Raw genomic sequence first — 15,946 nt, 5'->3', positions numbered from 1 at the left:
AAAAAAATTCCCCTTTTTGTTTGTTTAAATGAGGACACTGCAGACGCTCACACTCCAGGTCGGAGCAAAAAAAAAAGACCTCAAAGCTGGATTTGCGGGAGAGAGGGGGATTCTTGCCATAGCTCAGCGGTTAACTCATGTTCCCTTTCCAAACCCTCACAACAAACCCTCAGCAACACCCCCCTGAAATGAAGGTGGCCGAAACCGCAGCCATTCCGCAAGAGGAGGCAAGAGAGAACTAGATGCATCGCCGAACGGGAAGGTTTCAGGCTGAAGTTTCTCTCACCGCCTCCTCCCTGATATTTATTTTCGTTTAACACCCTTTACTCAAAAGCGGGACTTAAAATCCCACCTGTCTTCGCTCGGCATTTACAAAGCTTTGTCTTGTCCTTTTCTAGAAAAGCTGCCTCGAGGATTCGACGGAGACCGTCTGAGCGACGATACGCAGTCCGACTCCAGTGAATCAACGGCTGCCGTTGATGAAGACGAGCTACTGCCAGCCTGAGCAAGCAACAGTATCGTCTATTCCAGTGGCCCCCAACCTTTTTGGCACCAGGGACCGGTTTTGTGGAAGACAATTCTTCCAAGTACCAGTGGGGGTGGGGCTACTGGGGTTTTTGCTGCCCCCACACCCCATCCCTGCCCTCCATGTCTTTAAATGAGGGGTAGGCGAAGGTCACTGCCGCACTGCCCCTTCTGCCTGCCTGGGTGAATGAAAGAGGTGGTGCTTCAGAGTGAGGCTACGCTGCCTCTTTCGTCCGCCCGGGACCCAGGCGGGCACAAGGGGCAGTGTGGTGCGTCTGCCTCACTCCATGGCCCGGTTGCTAACAGGCCACGGACCGGTGCTGGTCCACGGCCCAGGGGTTGGGAACCCCTGGTCTACTCTGACTGGTAGCAGCTCTCCAGGGCCTCAAGCACAGGTCTTTCACATCATCTACTGCCTGGTGCTTTTAACTGGAGATGCTGGGGATTGAACCTGGGACCTCCTGCATGCAAAGCAGAGGCTCTTCCACTGAGTCAAAGAACCTCCCTAAAAATTCTTATACTGCAACCCACAGAACAAACCATGAGGAGAGGAAGTCTCACACACACAAAAAGTTTTCACTTTTAATAGCAGCTGTCAAGGCTTTTTTTTTTGTAGCAGGAACTCCTTCGCATATTATGCCTCACCCTCCCTGATGTAGCCAATCCTCCAAGAGCTTTCAGTAGGCCCTGTAAGGAGAGAACCCTGTAAGCTCTTGGAGGTCTGGCTCCATCAGGGGTGTGTGGCCTAATATGCAAAGGTGTTGCTGCTACAAAAAAAAGCCCTGGAAGCTGTAACGAGATGATGGGCAGAGGGGCAAGACATGCTGGGGCCCTTATGGTGACAGAAAGGAGGCCAAGTGGTTCTGTGGCTGGGAAGAAGGGGAGAAGGTTCGCTTCCTGGATAGAGAGCATCCTTTTTCCAACGGAGAGAGAAAACACCCTAGTCGGATGTTGTCACACCTCTTGATTGGGGGGGGTCCAGATTTGGCAGGATTGAACCCCAACCGTATTGGGTGAAGGACCAAGAACACTAGGGGGGGGTCTGAAAAGGGGAGTGGTTCCTTTGCTTACAGAGCTCTTGGAGAGCCAGTTTGGTGTAGTGGTTAAGTGTGTGGACTCTTCTCTGGGAGAAACGGGTTTGATTCCCCACTCCTCCACTTGCACCTGCTGGAATGGCCTTGGGTCAGCCATAGCTCTGGCAGAGGTTGTCCTTTAAAGGGCAGCTGCTGGGAGAGCCCTCTCCAGCCTCACCCACCTCACAGGGTGTCTGTTGTGGGGGAGGAAGGTAAAGGAGATTGTGAGCCGCTCTGAGACTCTTCGGAGTGGAGGGCGGGATATAAATCCAATATCATCTTCTTCTTCTTCTTCTTCTTTTGCATCCACTGCAGGAGTGCCTGCAGTCATGCGTCTGGTGACATAGGAGAATGCTGCTCTTATCTGGGAGAACCGGGTTTGATCCCTCATTCCTCCACTTGCAGCTGCTGGAATAACCCTGGGTCAGCCATAGCTATCTGCAGGAGTTGTCCTTGAAAGGGCAGCTTCTGGGAGAGCTCTCTAAGCCCCATCTACCTCATAGGGTGTCTGTTGCGGGGGAGGAAGGTAAAGAAGATTGTGAGCCGCTCTGAGATTTGGAGTGGAGGGCGGAAAATAAGTCCAATTATCATCATCAACATTTAGACATAGGCTGGTTTGGTGTAGTGGTTAAGTGAGCGGAATCTTATCTGGGAGAACCGGGTTTGATTCCCCACTCCTCCACTTGCAGCTGCTGGAATGGCCTTGGGTCAGCCATAGCTCTCACGGAACTGTCCTTGAACGGGCAACTTCTGTGAGAGCTCTCTCAACTGCACCTACCTCACGGTACGTCTGTTGTGGGGAAGGAAGGTAAAGGAGATTGTGACTGCTCTGAGACTCTGACATTCAGAGTTTAAGGCGGGATATAAATCCAATATCATCATCATCATCTTCTAAAGAAAGCTGCAGATGCATCATGGACAGGGGCCTCCTGCAACTCTAAGGCCAGACACATCCCAGATTGTAAGTAACTTAATCAGTGACTGTCCTTTTGTTCATTTCGCTTTGCGCACCTAGATTCTGTCCTTCTGCAGCACCCTGAGTTTGTGCCTTGTGGAAATAAAGTCTGCTTAACCGGAGAACCTGCACAAGTCCTCACCCAGCTGCCCGTCTGCTTGGGATGCTACAGCACAACCTGAGGTGGTGGCGAGGACAGCAAAAAGGGAGGCAGAACAAGTGGCTAGTCGTGCCCCGTGCTTTGACAGAGATCGGGACAGCAGACGTTCACCAAGGCAAAGCCAACATGTTTACGACTGTCAGTGGAAAAGAACGCACTATTACACATCTGTTTTTTAAAGCAGAGAGTGTGGTTTCAGATTTCTCACATGGGGCTGCAGGCACCCAAGCGTCACAGCATCTCCTTCAGTGCCCCACCATCCCTTCATGCCGTTCCCCCCACCCCTGCTTTGCATTCTCATCTGCGGATCTCATCCAAATTCAGATGGCCATCTAGCCTCTGTTTAAAAACCTCCACGGAAGGAGAGCCCACCACTTCCCACCGCCAGTTCCGCAGGGGTCTGCAAGACTGTTCTCTTCCGGCTGGCGTTTAACTGACGCGGCGCCTGTATTTCAGGGAATTGGAAGAAATGACGTCACCACGGAAAGAGCACCGAACTGATATTCTGTTCTTAATTGTTTTAACTATTGAATCCCTTGTTTTACTGTTGAATGTGTAATTTTAATACTTATTGATTTTAACTGTCTGTTGGGATTTTATGCCGTGAGCCGCCCTGAGCCTGCTTCGGCGGGGAGGGCAGGATATAAATCAAATCAAATCAATAAATGAAATAAATAAATTCTTGCATCGACAAAACCAGGGCTGCCTGGCCGAGAACAGTCCCATGCGGAGAACGAACTCAAGATCAGCTTCCGAGAGCAGAGCACTCTGAGGCAGAATGGCAAGGCAGAGGGCCTCGGGGACAAGAACAAGGCAGAGCGCCTCTTGTGGTCCGGGGGCAACTTAGTAAGGCAGACTTCTACTGGCAGCTGACTGGGCTCTGCAGATATTTTATGCATAAACTCAAGGAGCGGTCATGTTAACGTTGATCTCCAGCCATACCCTCAAGACCAAAACTGAAAATGTGTAGCTTTACACTCAGCCAGCATTTGGAGACATAAACCTCGAAACAAACCTTAAGGCACCTTTTTTTGTAGCCACACACCCCTGAAGTAGCCAATCCTCCAAGAGCTTACAGGGTTCTTAGTACAGGGCCTTCTGTAAACTCTTGGAGGATTGCCTACATCAGGGGTGTGTGGCCTAATAGGCAAAGGAGTTCCTGCTACAAAAAAAGCCCTGGCCACCTTCACTGAGCACACAAGACACGGAAAGGAGGAGAGAGAAAAAAAGAGAGGTGCAGCAAAGAAAAGGAAAGGTCCCCTGTGCAAGCACCAGTCGTTTCCACCTCTGGGGTGACGTTGTTTTCACAACGTTTTCACGGCAGACTTTTTATGGTGTGGTTTGCCATTGCCTTCCCCAGTCCTCTACACTTCCCCCCCAGCAAGCTGGGTACTCTTTTTTACCAACCTCGGAAGGATGGAAGGCTGAGTCAACCTGAAGCTGGCTTCCTGAAAACCCAGCTTCTGCCGGGGATTGAACTCAGGCCATAAGAAGAGCTTAGGACTGCAGTTTTAACACTCTGCGCCACGGGGCTCTTGCAGCAAAGGACAGTCCAGCTATAAAACGCACTGATTGGTTGGGTTGAAGAAGTTAAGGCTTAGCGGGAGAGCTGATATCTTGCAGGCTCAGTTCCCTGCAGTGCTGGTGACAAGGAGCCAGGTAGCAGGGCTGGAAAAGGCCTCTCTTTGCCGCTCGGAAGCTGCTTCCAGCCAGAAGACAACCCTGAACTGATGATGATGATGACAACATTGGATTTATATCCCACCCTCCACTCCGAATCTCAGAGGAGCTTACAATATCCTTTACCTTCCTCCCTCACAACAGACACCCTATGAGGTAGGTGGGGCTGAGAGTGCTCTCCCAGAAGCTGCCCTTTCAAGGGCGACTCTTGCGAGAGCTACGGCTGACCCAAGATCATTCCAGCAGCTGCAAATGGAGGAGTGGGGAATCAAAACCCGGTTCTCCCAGATACGAGTCTGCACACTTAACCACTACACCATATGGATGGGCTGGATGGACTAGTAGTCTGACAAAAGGTAAGGCAGCATCACATGCCCATGGAAAACTTGCCAGCACTCGGAGATGCCTGTGCCAGCTGTGGAAAGCCAGGAATCGTGCCGCTGTGCATAGAGAGAGTATGGCACATGCAGCTGTTGAACCTGCAGGAATTTATTAGTCCTTGCTTGTGGCCAGTACTCCCTCTAAGGTGTAGAGTCTTGTGACAAACAATTTCACTTTGTGAGCTTACTGGCATTCAAGTTGTGAGCTGCTGCATCCATCAGCTTGCTCTGGGGCCATTCCTCCTGAGCTAAGACACAAATGTGTGAGCCAGAGCTAAAAGGAGGAGAGTTAGCTCACACTAACTCAGCTTAGAGGGAACACTGCTCGCGGCTAGGTCAGATGCCAAAGAAAAACCAAAGCCCAAGAAGAAGAATGCTAGTGCTGAACTGGGAAAGGGAAGCATCTTTTCAGCGTTGAAGCCGGGGGTTCCCAACCGTGATCAGCCTGCAGGCACCTTTGGAATCCTAAGACAGGGTGGTGGGTGCAACCACAGACCGGCTGTTGCTGAAGTTGTAGCCGACCACACACAACTCTAACACAGTAACTCTTCAGTGTTTCAAGCAGAAGCTCTGTTTAACAGGATACTTTTTAATGCGCCCAGCCAATCAGAAGGCCTGCTGGACGAAGGCTCCACCCACTCCTAAAAGCACTCAGCAGGCCGTATGGTGCCCTACAGGTACCAGATTGGAGATCTGGATCTAAGCAGTCACGCAAATAAATCCTTTGAACTGTTCTAGGAGAGAGACCAGTTATCGCCTCCCTATTTCAGAGCAGGGGCTGGAGACTCGACTCAGATACAACGGCAAACTGCTGGGAGCAAACGGTAAGATCTTGACACGCACACACTCTTCTTCTTCCTTAGCATGCAGCCAGATAATCAGACATTTTTGGAGCCTTCAGCAAGCTGCCCTTTGCGATGTCCTTCTTGCCCCTAGCAGGTTTGCCCTCTGATAAACTGGGCCCTCCGGCAACATGAAATGAAGCCTCCTTGGGTACAAGTACTCTCCCTTAGAGGGTTCACTAGGAATTGCTGTGAGCTCCATTATAAAGTATCCTTTCTCTCTCTTTGTAGACAGGCATCTGTCCAACATCCACACAACCAGGGCTATTTGGTAGCAGGAACTCCTTTGCATATTACACCACACCTCCCTAATGTAGCCAATCCTCCTGGAGCTTCCAGGGCTCTTAGTACAGGGCCTACTGTAAGCTCCAGCAGGATTGGCTACGTCAGGGAGGGTGTGGCCTAATATGCAAAGGAGCTCCTGCTGCAAAAAAAAACCACCCCTACACACAACTGAAAGGGAGAGAACAGGCTTCACCTGGGACCATGTGGGAAGGAGAAAGGGACTCCATAGCAACAGAATACAACACGGTCTTGAGTGGTGCTATTGCGGCTTACCTGACCGCTTAATGCTGACAGCAACCTTAGTGGGTTGCCTGGATGTTAAGAACATTCCTCAACTTGCTGCAGTCTTGGTCTCCAGCAGACTGAGAACTTGTTTCAGTAACTCTCCATTTGTTGCCCATTCCAGTCGTGAACCTACCGTGCATCTGCCTGTACTGGATACTTAATGGAGATCCCAAGGGGAGGCTTAACACCTCCATGACAACCAGCGGCTCCCTTATCCAAGCAGGAGGCAGAAGAATCCCCCAACACCCAGATACCCAATTATAGGGGAGGCTGAAACCAGCAGCCTTTAAGAAAACTATTGGAAATATATATCTGTTCTGTATGTCCTTTGCGATGTTCTAAAGTTCCAGTCATTATAGGGTTAACACTGTGCCTGATTCCGTTGTCTGCATGACCCGGGAAGAACATACTGACTGCTGTCAATCAAGGCCTAGAAGCTGGGAAAACATGTTTTGTCTGTTTGGTCAGTTAGTCAGGTGACTTCCTTTGTTCAGGCAGAGAGGTCAAGAAGGAAGAGGAAGTAGCCTCCATTAAGCACATGATCTTCTAGTGTAAGCATGCAGTTCTATAGTGTTTGCTGCTTTCACTTCCCAGTACCCTTTCCCTGTAGAAATAAATATGTTTTTGCTTTTTCATGGTAAATGCCTCTCAATGATTATTTGATCCAGTGATCCATCGCACTGTTTGAGATAAAGAAACAGAATTTCGGACAGAAATCCCTAACGAAAACAAGCGTCCATGACTGACAACGCAGCCCATAACTCCTCTCTAGGGAGGGCTGCAGGGCTAAGAAACAGCAGCATTTCTCCAAGTCCATGAGAAAATGGATAGAAGATATTGGCTTTATACCCTGCCCTATACTCTGAGTCTCAGACTAGCTCACAATCTCCATAACCTTCTCCTCCGCACAACAGACACCCTGCGAAGACACAACAGACACCCTGCTCACTGTACCTCATTCCTCATTTGGAGAAGTGTGTGTGCACATGAAAGCGTACATTTTGTTGGTCTTAAAGGTGCTACTGGACTCCGACTTTGTTCTGTTGCTTCAGGCCAACACGGCTGTCCAGCTGGATCCAGCTCTTAATACAGTGAAGGCTGAGACTGGACTCCAGATGAACGGATAGTACGCACCACATAAGGAACAAAAAGCAAGGGGTGGGCGGGGTGGGACCACAACATCTGCTTCAGTCCACTCAACAAAACAGAACACAACCAAGCCATACCCAGATACAAAATAAACTTGACTTGCACCCTAAGGACGATGGACTTGAGGAAATTGGCTCATGCCGGTCAGCAGATAACAAAGCGCCCGAGAGTCTTGAACTGGAGGAAATTAAGAAACACAACAGATGCCGAAAGTATTGTCTTGCAAACCTAAGCTTCCCAGCCAAGTCACGGAGCTCAGAACGACCAGACGCAGGGGCCGCCATTGCAAAGACACAGAAGTGTGAAGAGACAGTCAGACCGACAGTCAGCCCAGTTATGTCAGTACGAGGCAACTGTAAGCAACCGGCATCCAAAGATAACAGAATCTGCACCTGGACCCTGAAGGAATGATTATCCGGTCCCTGCTCTGCGTGTCTAATTCCTTCCAGTCACACAGCAAAAGATGCTCTCACCACATAACGGCCTTTATCTTACCCACTAACAATAATACAGGAATAAAATTTTGGGAATAGAAGGTCAAAGCTTGTTAACAAGCGGTAGACCAACATCTCTGGAACACCCTAAAGCCAGGGAAGTTCCAACACAATCAGGGTGGGTGGAGCTGCATTATCCACAGCTGTTGAAAAGTGCTGTCAAGTCATAGATGACTTATGGCAACTCAGTAGGTTCGTCAAGGTGAGAGGCGAGCAGAGGTGGCTTGCTGTTGCCTGCCTCTGCACAGCAAACCTGGACTTCCCCCATGGTCTCCTGAGTACTAACTAGGACTGACCGTTCTCAGCTTCAGGTCTGAGGCACCAGCGATGGGTTTAGGCCTACTGGATAGAATGAGCTGCCCCCTAAAACTTCACAGCCTGCAGCTGCATGGTCACCAGCTGACTGCGAAATCAGGTTTTCCTCAACCACGTTTCCTTCTGCAATGGTGAGATACTGAGCTCAGCTCAAGACACGCTAGAACAGGGGTGACCAAACTGCGGCTGGGGGTGGGGGGGGAGGAGGAGACTGCAGATTTATACCTCGCCCTTCTCTCTGAATCAGAGACTCAGAGTGGCTTACGATCTCCTATATTTTCTTCCCCCACAAGACACCCTGTGAGGTGGGTGGGGCTGAGAGGGCTCTCACAGCAGCTGCCCTTTCAAGGACAACCTCTGCCAGAGCTATGGCTGACCCAAGGCCATTCCAGCAGGTGCAAGTGGAGTGGGGAATCAAACCTGGTTCTCCCAGATAAGAGTCCGCACACTCAACCACTACACCAAACTGGCTCCCCACAGAGCAGTGGGGAGCCACATGGGGCTCTTTCACACATATTATATGGTTCTCAAAAGGCCCCCACTGCCCCGCCAGCTGGCTCAGAGAAGGCATTTCTCTCTTTAAATTGCTTTTCCAAGCCAAGCCAGCCAACAACTTGGCGAATGCCATTGAAGTTGCTTTCTTTCCACCTCTCCTCCCTCCCCTGTCTATTTGCCTGTCCGCCAACCTTCCTTCTGGCTCACAAACATCCGACTCATTTACTCTATGTGGCTCTTACATTAAGCCAGTTTGGCCACCCCTGCCTCAGAATGAGCTCTTTGTGTGTTCCTCATCCGCCTGCAGTTCAACTACACGCTTCTTTCCAGCCCGTTCCATGTTTGAAGTGGAACCAAAGAGGCCCAGTGAACCAGAACACCACGCAATTTAACAAAACTATCCCCTTACGCGGCAAAACAAATGCTAGCTCTTACAGAAACGATTTCCAGCATCTCATAGACTCGCAGAGTTGGAAGGGGCCCCTCCGGGGTCATCTAGTCGAACCTAGTCAAAACATATACTCACACACATGACATCTTCTCAACGGAAAACGACAACGATGCTGGCTACAGTTAAAGCAGCACTCAAGACCCACCTGTAGGTCTTGCCATCTTTGTGCTGGTCGTCGTCGTCCTCATTCGACAGCACAAAAGGATCGCTCATCTCAGGCAAGCCGGACTCCTGCAGGCGCTTCTTTTTCCGACCTCGAGGCGCTTTGGGAGTGATGCCTCCGGCCCCGCTGGCTGCCCCTCCCTCGGCAAGGGCGGCGCCCCCCTTCTTGGAAAGGTCAGGGACGACCTGGAGGGCGGCCTGGGAACCGGGCGGGAGGGCCGAGACGATCATTGGCGCCGAGATGGGGAAGGTTTGCACGGAGGAAGCTGTGGTCACCAACGATCCAGAGGGAGAAGTGATCACCAGACCAGGGCCTGCAGCAAGAGGAGAGAGGCAGGTCAGACGTAAGCCCCAGAGAACGTCTATGTACTGAGAGAAGCAGAACTTGTTCCTTAAAATATTAACCGATAAGAGAATTCTCGCATTCCCAGAGGTACAGGACTGGAATATCACACACTTTCGGCTAGATGGTTGTTATGCCGGAGGCCATTTCCTTGCCTGAGGCAAGGGGTCTTCCTAGTGGATTTGGGTGGTCAAAGAAAGCTCAACAAGGCAAGGCGCTGTGGCCCAGATATACTGCAACTGCAGAACACGAAACAATGTAATGATCCTCATGTCCCTTCAGTTGCTGGGGGCTTCTTACAGCAATAATTTCCAGCAGCTCTAACGAACCCCAACTGCTGCTCCTTCCTCTTCCTGTTTTTATTAGCCCTCTTATGCACAGCCAGGGGGTTTTTTGTAGCAGGGATTCCTTTGCATAGTAGGTCACACACTCCTGATGCAGTCAATCCTCTAACAGCTTACACAGCCTACTGTAAGCTCCAGGAGGATTGGCTACATCAGGGGGTGTGGCCTAATATGCAAAAGAGTCCCTGCTACAAAAAAAGCCCTGGAAACAGCCTCCTGGCATAAATATCACCTGGCAGGCATGCTGAGTGAGGTTCCCCTACTTTCAGAAGCAAGTTGATCCTGTGGCCACTTGGATACCCCTAAGTTCAGATAAGATTCCCTGACAACACCACTCCTTACTCTTCCTTGAGGGTTTCTTCATGATGCCATCACAATGGCAGACAGCGAATGGTTTACTGTCATTCAGCGTCATTCGGGTCACATTTCGTTCCAGCCCTCTTCCATTCTGTCGCCCCCAGTGTTCCCTCTAAGCTGAATAAGCGTGAGCTCGCTCACAGATTCTTAGCCTCCAGCTAAGGATGACCCCAGAGCACACTAATTTATGCAGTAGCTCGAAACTTGAACATGAACATATGAAGCTGCCTTCTACTGAATCAGACCCTTGGTCCATCAAAGTCAGTCTTGTCTTCTCAGACTGGCAGCGGCTCTCCAGGGTCTCAAGCTGAGGCTTTTTCACACCTATTTGCCTGGACCCTTTTTCATTGGAGATGCCAGGGATTGAACCTGGGACCTTCTGCTTCCCAAGCAGATGCTCTACCACTGAGCCACCGTCCCTCCCCTTTATGCCAGCAGCTCGCAACTTTAACGCCAGCAGCTCACAAAGTAGAATTTTTGCTCACAAGACTCTGCAGCTTAGAGGGAATGTTGGTCACCCTGTACCTTTCTTCTGCGAGGATCCAGCAACCCTTCTAGAGGCATCCCTCCACCGACTCTCCCTCCTGCCTCCTCTCAAGCTTCTCACCTGTTGTCATGAGCCCGGCCGACTGCACAGGCACCACCGTGATGTTCTGCGTCACGGGGGCTTGGCTGTGCGGGGTGAGCTGCTCCGGCTTGGTGTCGGACTCCATGGAGATGCTGGTCGGCAGGGCCACGGAGGTGGGGACGGTCAACAGGGCAGGATAGTGGGGGGGAGCCAGGCCGCAGCCTTTCTCTGCGGGCAACAGCTGCTCCTTCATCTTGTTGATGAACATGCTGTTGTCAATCTGGAGCGAAGGGGGGAAAGAGAGGCCGTTTAGCATAGCGGCAGGTCACCTCTTCAGAAAAGGACGTTAAAGAGGGAGGGGCTCGCCTCACCTGTCCAGAGACCGTGGGCACCCCAGGCCAGAAATACGGAGAGGAGTTGAAGTGAGATTCTTCCATTCTAGCTGGGGAGAGAAAGAGACACAAGGGCCGGATGTCAAGAGAACTTTTATTCACTGTTCTTAAGGGACGGTCCCTTTCCTATCTTAAACCCAGTCTCAACTCTACTAGTGGGATTTCTTCAGCCTGTAAAGCACACGGGGATTCTGCAGATATGCACCCTGATGTTCCAAAGCTCCCAAAGCTCAAATCGCTATCTGAATTCCAGTGTCAACTTTTCAGAGGACAGGCACTGGGCGCCTTCACAGGGCGACAGTTTGCAAGTGGATTTTTGCCATTCTTACACAGTAAAAATCCAGTTGCAAAGCGCATTATTCAGTGTGTGTGTGAAATGCACCCGCTGGGTCTGTGCAGTCTTCACAGAAAGACCAAAAGGATACTGTGCAATTTGAAACCAAAGGGAACAAGAGCCTGGATGGGCTTCCTTACACTACCACGCTGCCCACGCCCTGCAACAAAACACAGCAGCAGAGCAGAGATAACAAGGCAGCGCTGAGTGACCTCCCTTCAAAAAATAAAGCTTGCATCTTAACTCCTGCAGAAAAGTTGATGGCATAACTATAGCCATAATTCTTCAGGCTACAAGAATATTTGTGATCCTTGAATGCCAGGAGTTTACAACACGGAGTTTGATTTGCTTCAGATGACTGGGAAGTAATGAGGCAAACTCAGCTGTGGGTTCAAATGACAGGCCACCTGCCTAAACCCAGTTCAACCCTATTTTTATAGAACACAGAACAAAGGGTTTTGAATCTTCTGGATCACTTTCTTTTCCTGGAACTATTTTCCCTTTTCCTCTCCCTTATGTGCAAGAGAGCTTTTAAGAATGCAAAAATGATGGTTCGTTTTGTGGTTTGTTGATCTGCCTGGTTTGGTGGTTCGGTTTATGGGTTTTTAAAAAAATTTCTGAACGAACTGTAGTTTATTGGTTCCAGAATGCATGGAATGCGAGAGGGCTAGAATGCACAGGCACGCCACGACATGCCCAGCGTGATGATGTCACCTGGAAGTGACATTACCACGCCAGGCACATCGCCATAATCCCAATATAAAGGCACATCGCCAAATCCCAATATAAATCCCAATATAAATAAATAAATAAGGTTTTTTCCCCAAGTAACAAATTGTCTTTCCCTGCGCACAATGCGCCCGGTGCGATAACGACACTTCCGGGTGACGTCATGCTGGGCACATCATGGCGCACAAGGAGAACCCCCTGCCCAAAACGACACAGACAAACCACTCAATAAACAAGCCGCTTTGTTTAGTCAGATGTGCGTAACACGAGTACGCAACTGATGTGGAATGACCCACAAATCCGCTATTTTAGGCAAGAATCATGATTTGTGCTTCAATTCGTGCCCATCCCTACTCTTGAGTCTCTACTTCAGTCTCCCTATGTTCACTCACTCCAGATAAAATCTCTAGAGAGCATGCGTGGAACCATGCAAGCCCTACATGTCTTCTGTTGATCTTTAAAAAGAAGCCTAACATAAGAGCCAGACATATTTCCCCAAAAATCTACACATATAGTGAGAGAGCACATTTCTGCAGAACGGAAATCTAGCAGAAGGAACTTACAGTGGCAAAGCAAGATTTAGGATCTGGAGTATTCAGGTTTCAGCTGACCATGTAAGCCTTTACAAAGTGAGATGCAGACTTATAAAAGCTACTGCATGTATCGCTCCTAGTGTCACAACACCAAGACTAACCTCTTAAAGACTATCCAACAGTGGCTACAACTCTTTGCACACTTTCTCAGGAGTAGGTCCCCTTAGACACAGGACTTGCTCCCAGGTAAACACGCAGAGAATGGGAGCTGCACAAAGTTTAGAATCACTTCACTATGATTATGCAACTTCTTGCAGGAGGAAAGAAAAAAGGTTATCAGAGACAAACCAAACAAACCTCTTTCTCATCTCCAGCCTACTATCAGGAGTGACCAGGGCAGCTTTAAGCCTTCTTCTCGCCTCCAAACCTATTACCAAAAGCAATCAGTGCAGCTCTAAAGCAAAAAAACCCCAACAATTTCAAAGCCAAAATGTGTATGCAGTGGCAAAAACAGGTCATTCATAAACAATCTGCAGAAGGAATATCACCACGCACGGCCCACTTCTCATTTCAGGGGGAAACAGATCTGACGAACTTCAGATGCGATAGCAGATGAAAGTATGTAGTAACAGCCAACAGCAAATATGCAAGGAAAGATGAGAAAACACATATTACTAACACTTAATTCAAAACAGGCCCAATTGGCACCACCCAGGAAGGATCAGGTTTCTGTCAGACTGTTAAGGATCAGTTTGGAGAAACAGAAAATCAGTTAAGAAACAACTATCGTTTATTTTGCCACCAAGGGATGAATCAAAACACATTCAGCTAAAGCATCAAAGTACCCAATAAATGCCACACAGGACAGAACAGCACCTTCTAAGGCACTGTGTGAAATCGAACTCTCAAATGCCACATGCCAAAAGAGAGATGCTCTCTACTACAGTGGGATACAAGTTACAATTTCCGAACAAAAAACTACACTTTTGAAGAAATTCAGAGGACAAAGTGGGAGAAGCAAACTCCAGAATAAACTCTGAAAAATATGTGTAAAGAAACACACCAACGCTCGTGTGTAGCCAGATAATAAAGGATGCGTGACCTATGACTCCTACATGCTTATCCAACACACCAGTAATTAAAAGCATATCAGAGCTTCTTCTTCCTCTCCCTCGAAAAACCACACACAGGGAAACATCATTAGAATAAAACACCAGTTCTTACTGGAAGAACATAATCATTTGTCTGTATGTGCGCATGTGAGGGTTCTACATGCTGAACTATTCTCTCCTCCCATGGAACTTTGAGAACTTTTGTGTGTGTGTGTCTAATCTCTCCCAGTACTCCTCCTTTTCATCTACCTGGGAGATACTACCGATATTTTGAAAAGCTATACTTTGTAACGCATCCAGAAAGGTTTTGTCACCTCCCCTTTGGGATCTCCAGGGTGGCCTGTAACATCCTCTATCATGCTTAAAGTGACTGACAAGTCATGGATATAGACCTAATACAGAGAAAGGTGAGGGGGAATCTACCAGGTGAGCTATTTCATTTTAAGCTCTGTTAGATCAAAGCCTGCCTCTGCATCCCATTTCCTAAAGCAGTCAAACGGATGCTTCTGGGAAGCCCACTAGCCCCAAACTGCTGCTCTCTCCCTCCCAAGGGGTATCTACTATTCAGTGACACACAGACCCTACACTCTGGAGTTTCCATTTCGTTATTCTGGAGAACAACCAACCAGGACACTGTCCTCCTCCATGAAGGGGTCTGTCCCCCTTTAAACCCACGCAGTCCAGTAGCCGTCAACGACCTCTTGTGCCAGGAACAGGGGTGGCCAAATTGTGGCTCTTTTACAGATACTGTGTGGCTCTTGAAACCCCCACTGACCTGTCGGACAGTTTGCCCAAGCCAAGCCAGCTGGCAGCTTGGAGAATGCATTTAAAAGCTGCTTTCTTTCTACCTCTCCCTCCCCCATCTAGTTGCTTTCCTTCCTCCCTCCCTGTCCTGCAGCTCTCAAACATCTGATGCTCACGTCTTGCGGCTCTCCGACATCTGACGTTCGTGGCTTGTGGCTCTCAGATATCTGGCATTTATTCTATGTGGCTCTTACATTAAGCAAGTTTGGCCACCCCTGGTCAGGGAGTTCCTCGGGCCAGCTGGGCAAAGCACTAACTCGCTGAGTCTCCCGCCTGTCACTGGCCTTGGGGTCGACCCGTCCTCCCTTCCCCTTCCCAGAGGCCGCTTTTCAGCTATTGAGGATGGGGTGGGGGGAGAGATTAAAGCGGGGAAGGGGAAGCCCTTCGCGCCCCCTCCCGCCTAGGCCAGCCCCAGGGCCCTCAGGGGCGCCCTCCCCCTCCCAGCCCTCGCATCCCTCGGCTCACACTGACCCCGCCCGCGGCCCCTCACTCTCCGCCCCGTCCGGGCTGAGGCGGGGAACAAGGGCCGCGCCGACGCGGAGTCCAGCGGCGCTCGGGCCACCAGCTGCGAGGGGCCGGCCCCGGGGCCGCCGACGACGCCACCTCCGCCGCCTCCCGCCGACGCCGCTCCCCCAGACAGCCAGGCGGACAGGAGACAGCCCTTGTCCTCTTCCGCTTCCGGGTGACTCAACCCCGGAAGCGACCCTTGCCGAAGACACCCGCTCATGTTCCCTCGCCCGCTGCCCATGCCCCGGCCCCCACCCGGCCCCCGGAGACAGCCCCCCAGCTCCAGCCCCACTGGCGGCAACGGCAGCCTCCTCCTCACCGGAAAAGGGAGCTGGGAGCCACTTCCGAGGTCGGGAGGCGGCGCCTCGGCGAACGCTTCCGGGTCGCGAGCCCGGGAGGGAAGGCGTCACCGGAAGCGACGCGTGTGGCGGCCAGGACGGAGCGTTCGAAAGGCTGGAGCGCGTGGAGAAGGGGGACCGGGTGCTGGAAGGGCCGCAGTTCGTAGGCACCGAGCGGAGTCTGGCGTGGCCGAGAAGGGCGGGTTCCGCCGCCTGGTGACGTCACCTCACCGCCTCTTCCAAAAACTCCCGAGTGATTCAGTCTGGGCTGGCTGACTCTTAGAACCACACTGGAGCCGTTTAGCTTCGCTCGGGGGGGGGGGGGGCATTATGG

General features: G+C 50.6%; 1 protein-coding gene across 1 annotated transcript in view; it reads right to left on the bottom strand.

Moving 5' to 3' along the window:
• Positions 1 to 15,537, bottom strand: part of ZNF384 (zinc finger protein 384) — a 56,882-nt gene extending 41,345 nt beyond the window's left edge. Inside the window, 4 exon segments of the mRNA XM_060236898.1 lie at positions 9,235 to 9,565; positions 10,903 to 11,143; positions 11,235 to 11,305; positions 15,239 to 15,537. Coding sequence (XP_060092881.1) covers positions 9,235 to 9,565; positions 10,903 to 11,143; positions 11,235 to 11,305; positions 15,239 to 15,515 — 920 coding nt within the window. The 5' untranslated portion in view covers positions 15,516 to 15,537.
• Positions 15,538 to 15,946: the final 409 nt, after the last annotated feature.

This window comes from Heteronotia binoei, chromosome 4 (genome assembly GCF_032191835.1).
Source record: "Heteronotia binoei isolate CCM8104 ecotype False Entrance Well chromosome 4, APGP_CSIRO_Hbin_v1, whole genome shotgun sequence".
NCBI lineage: Eukaryota > Metazoa > Chordata > Lepidosauria > Squamata > Gekkonidae > Heteronotia > Heteronotia binoei.
The sequence above is the reverse complement of the archived record's forward strand: the minus strand, read 5'-3'. Positions and strand labels throughout refer to the sequence as shown.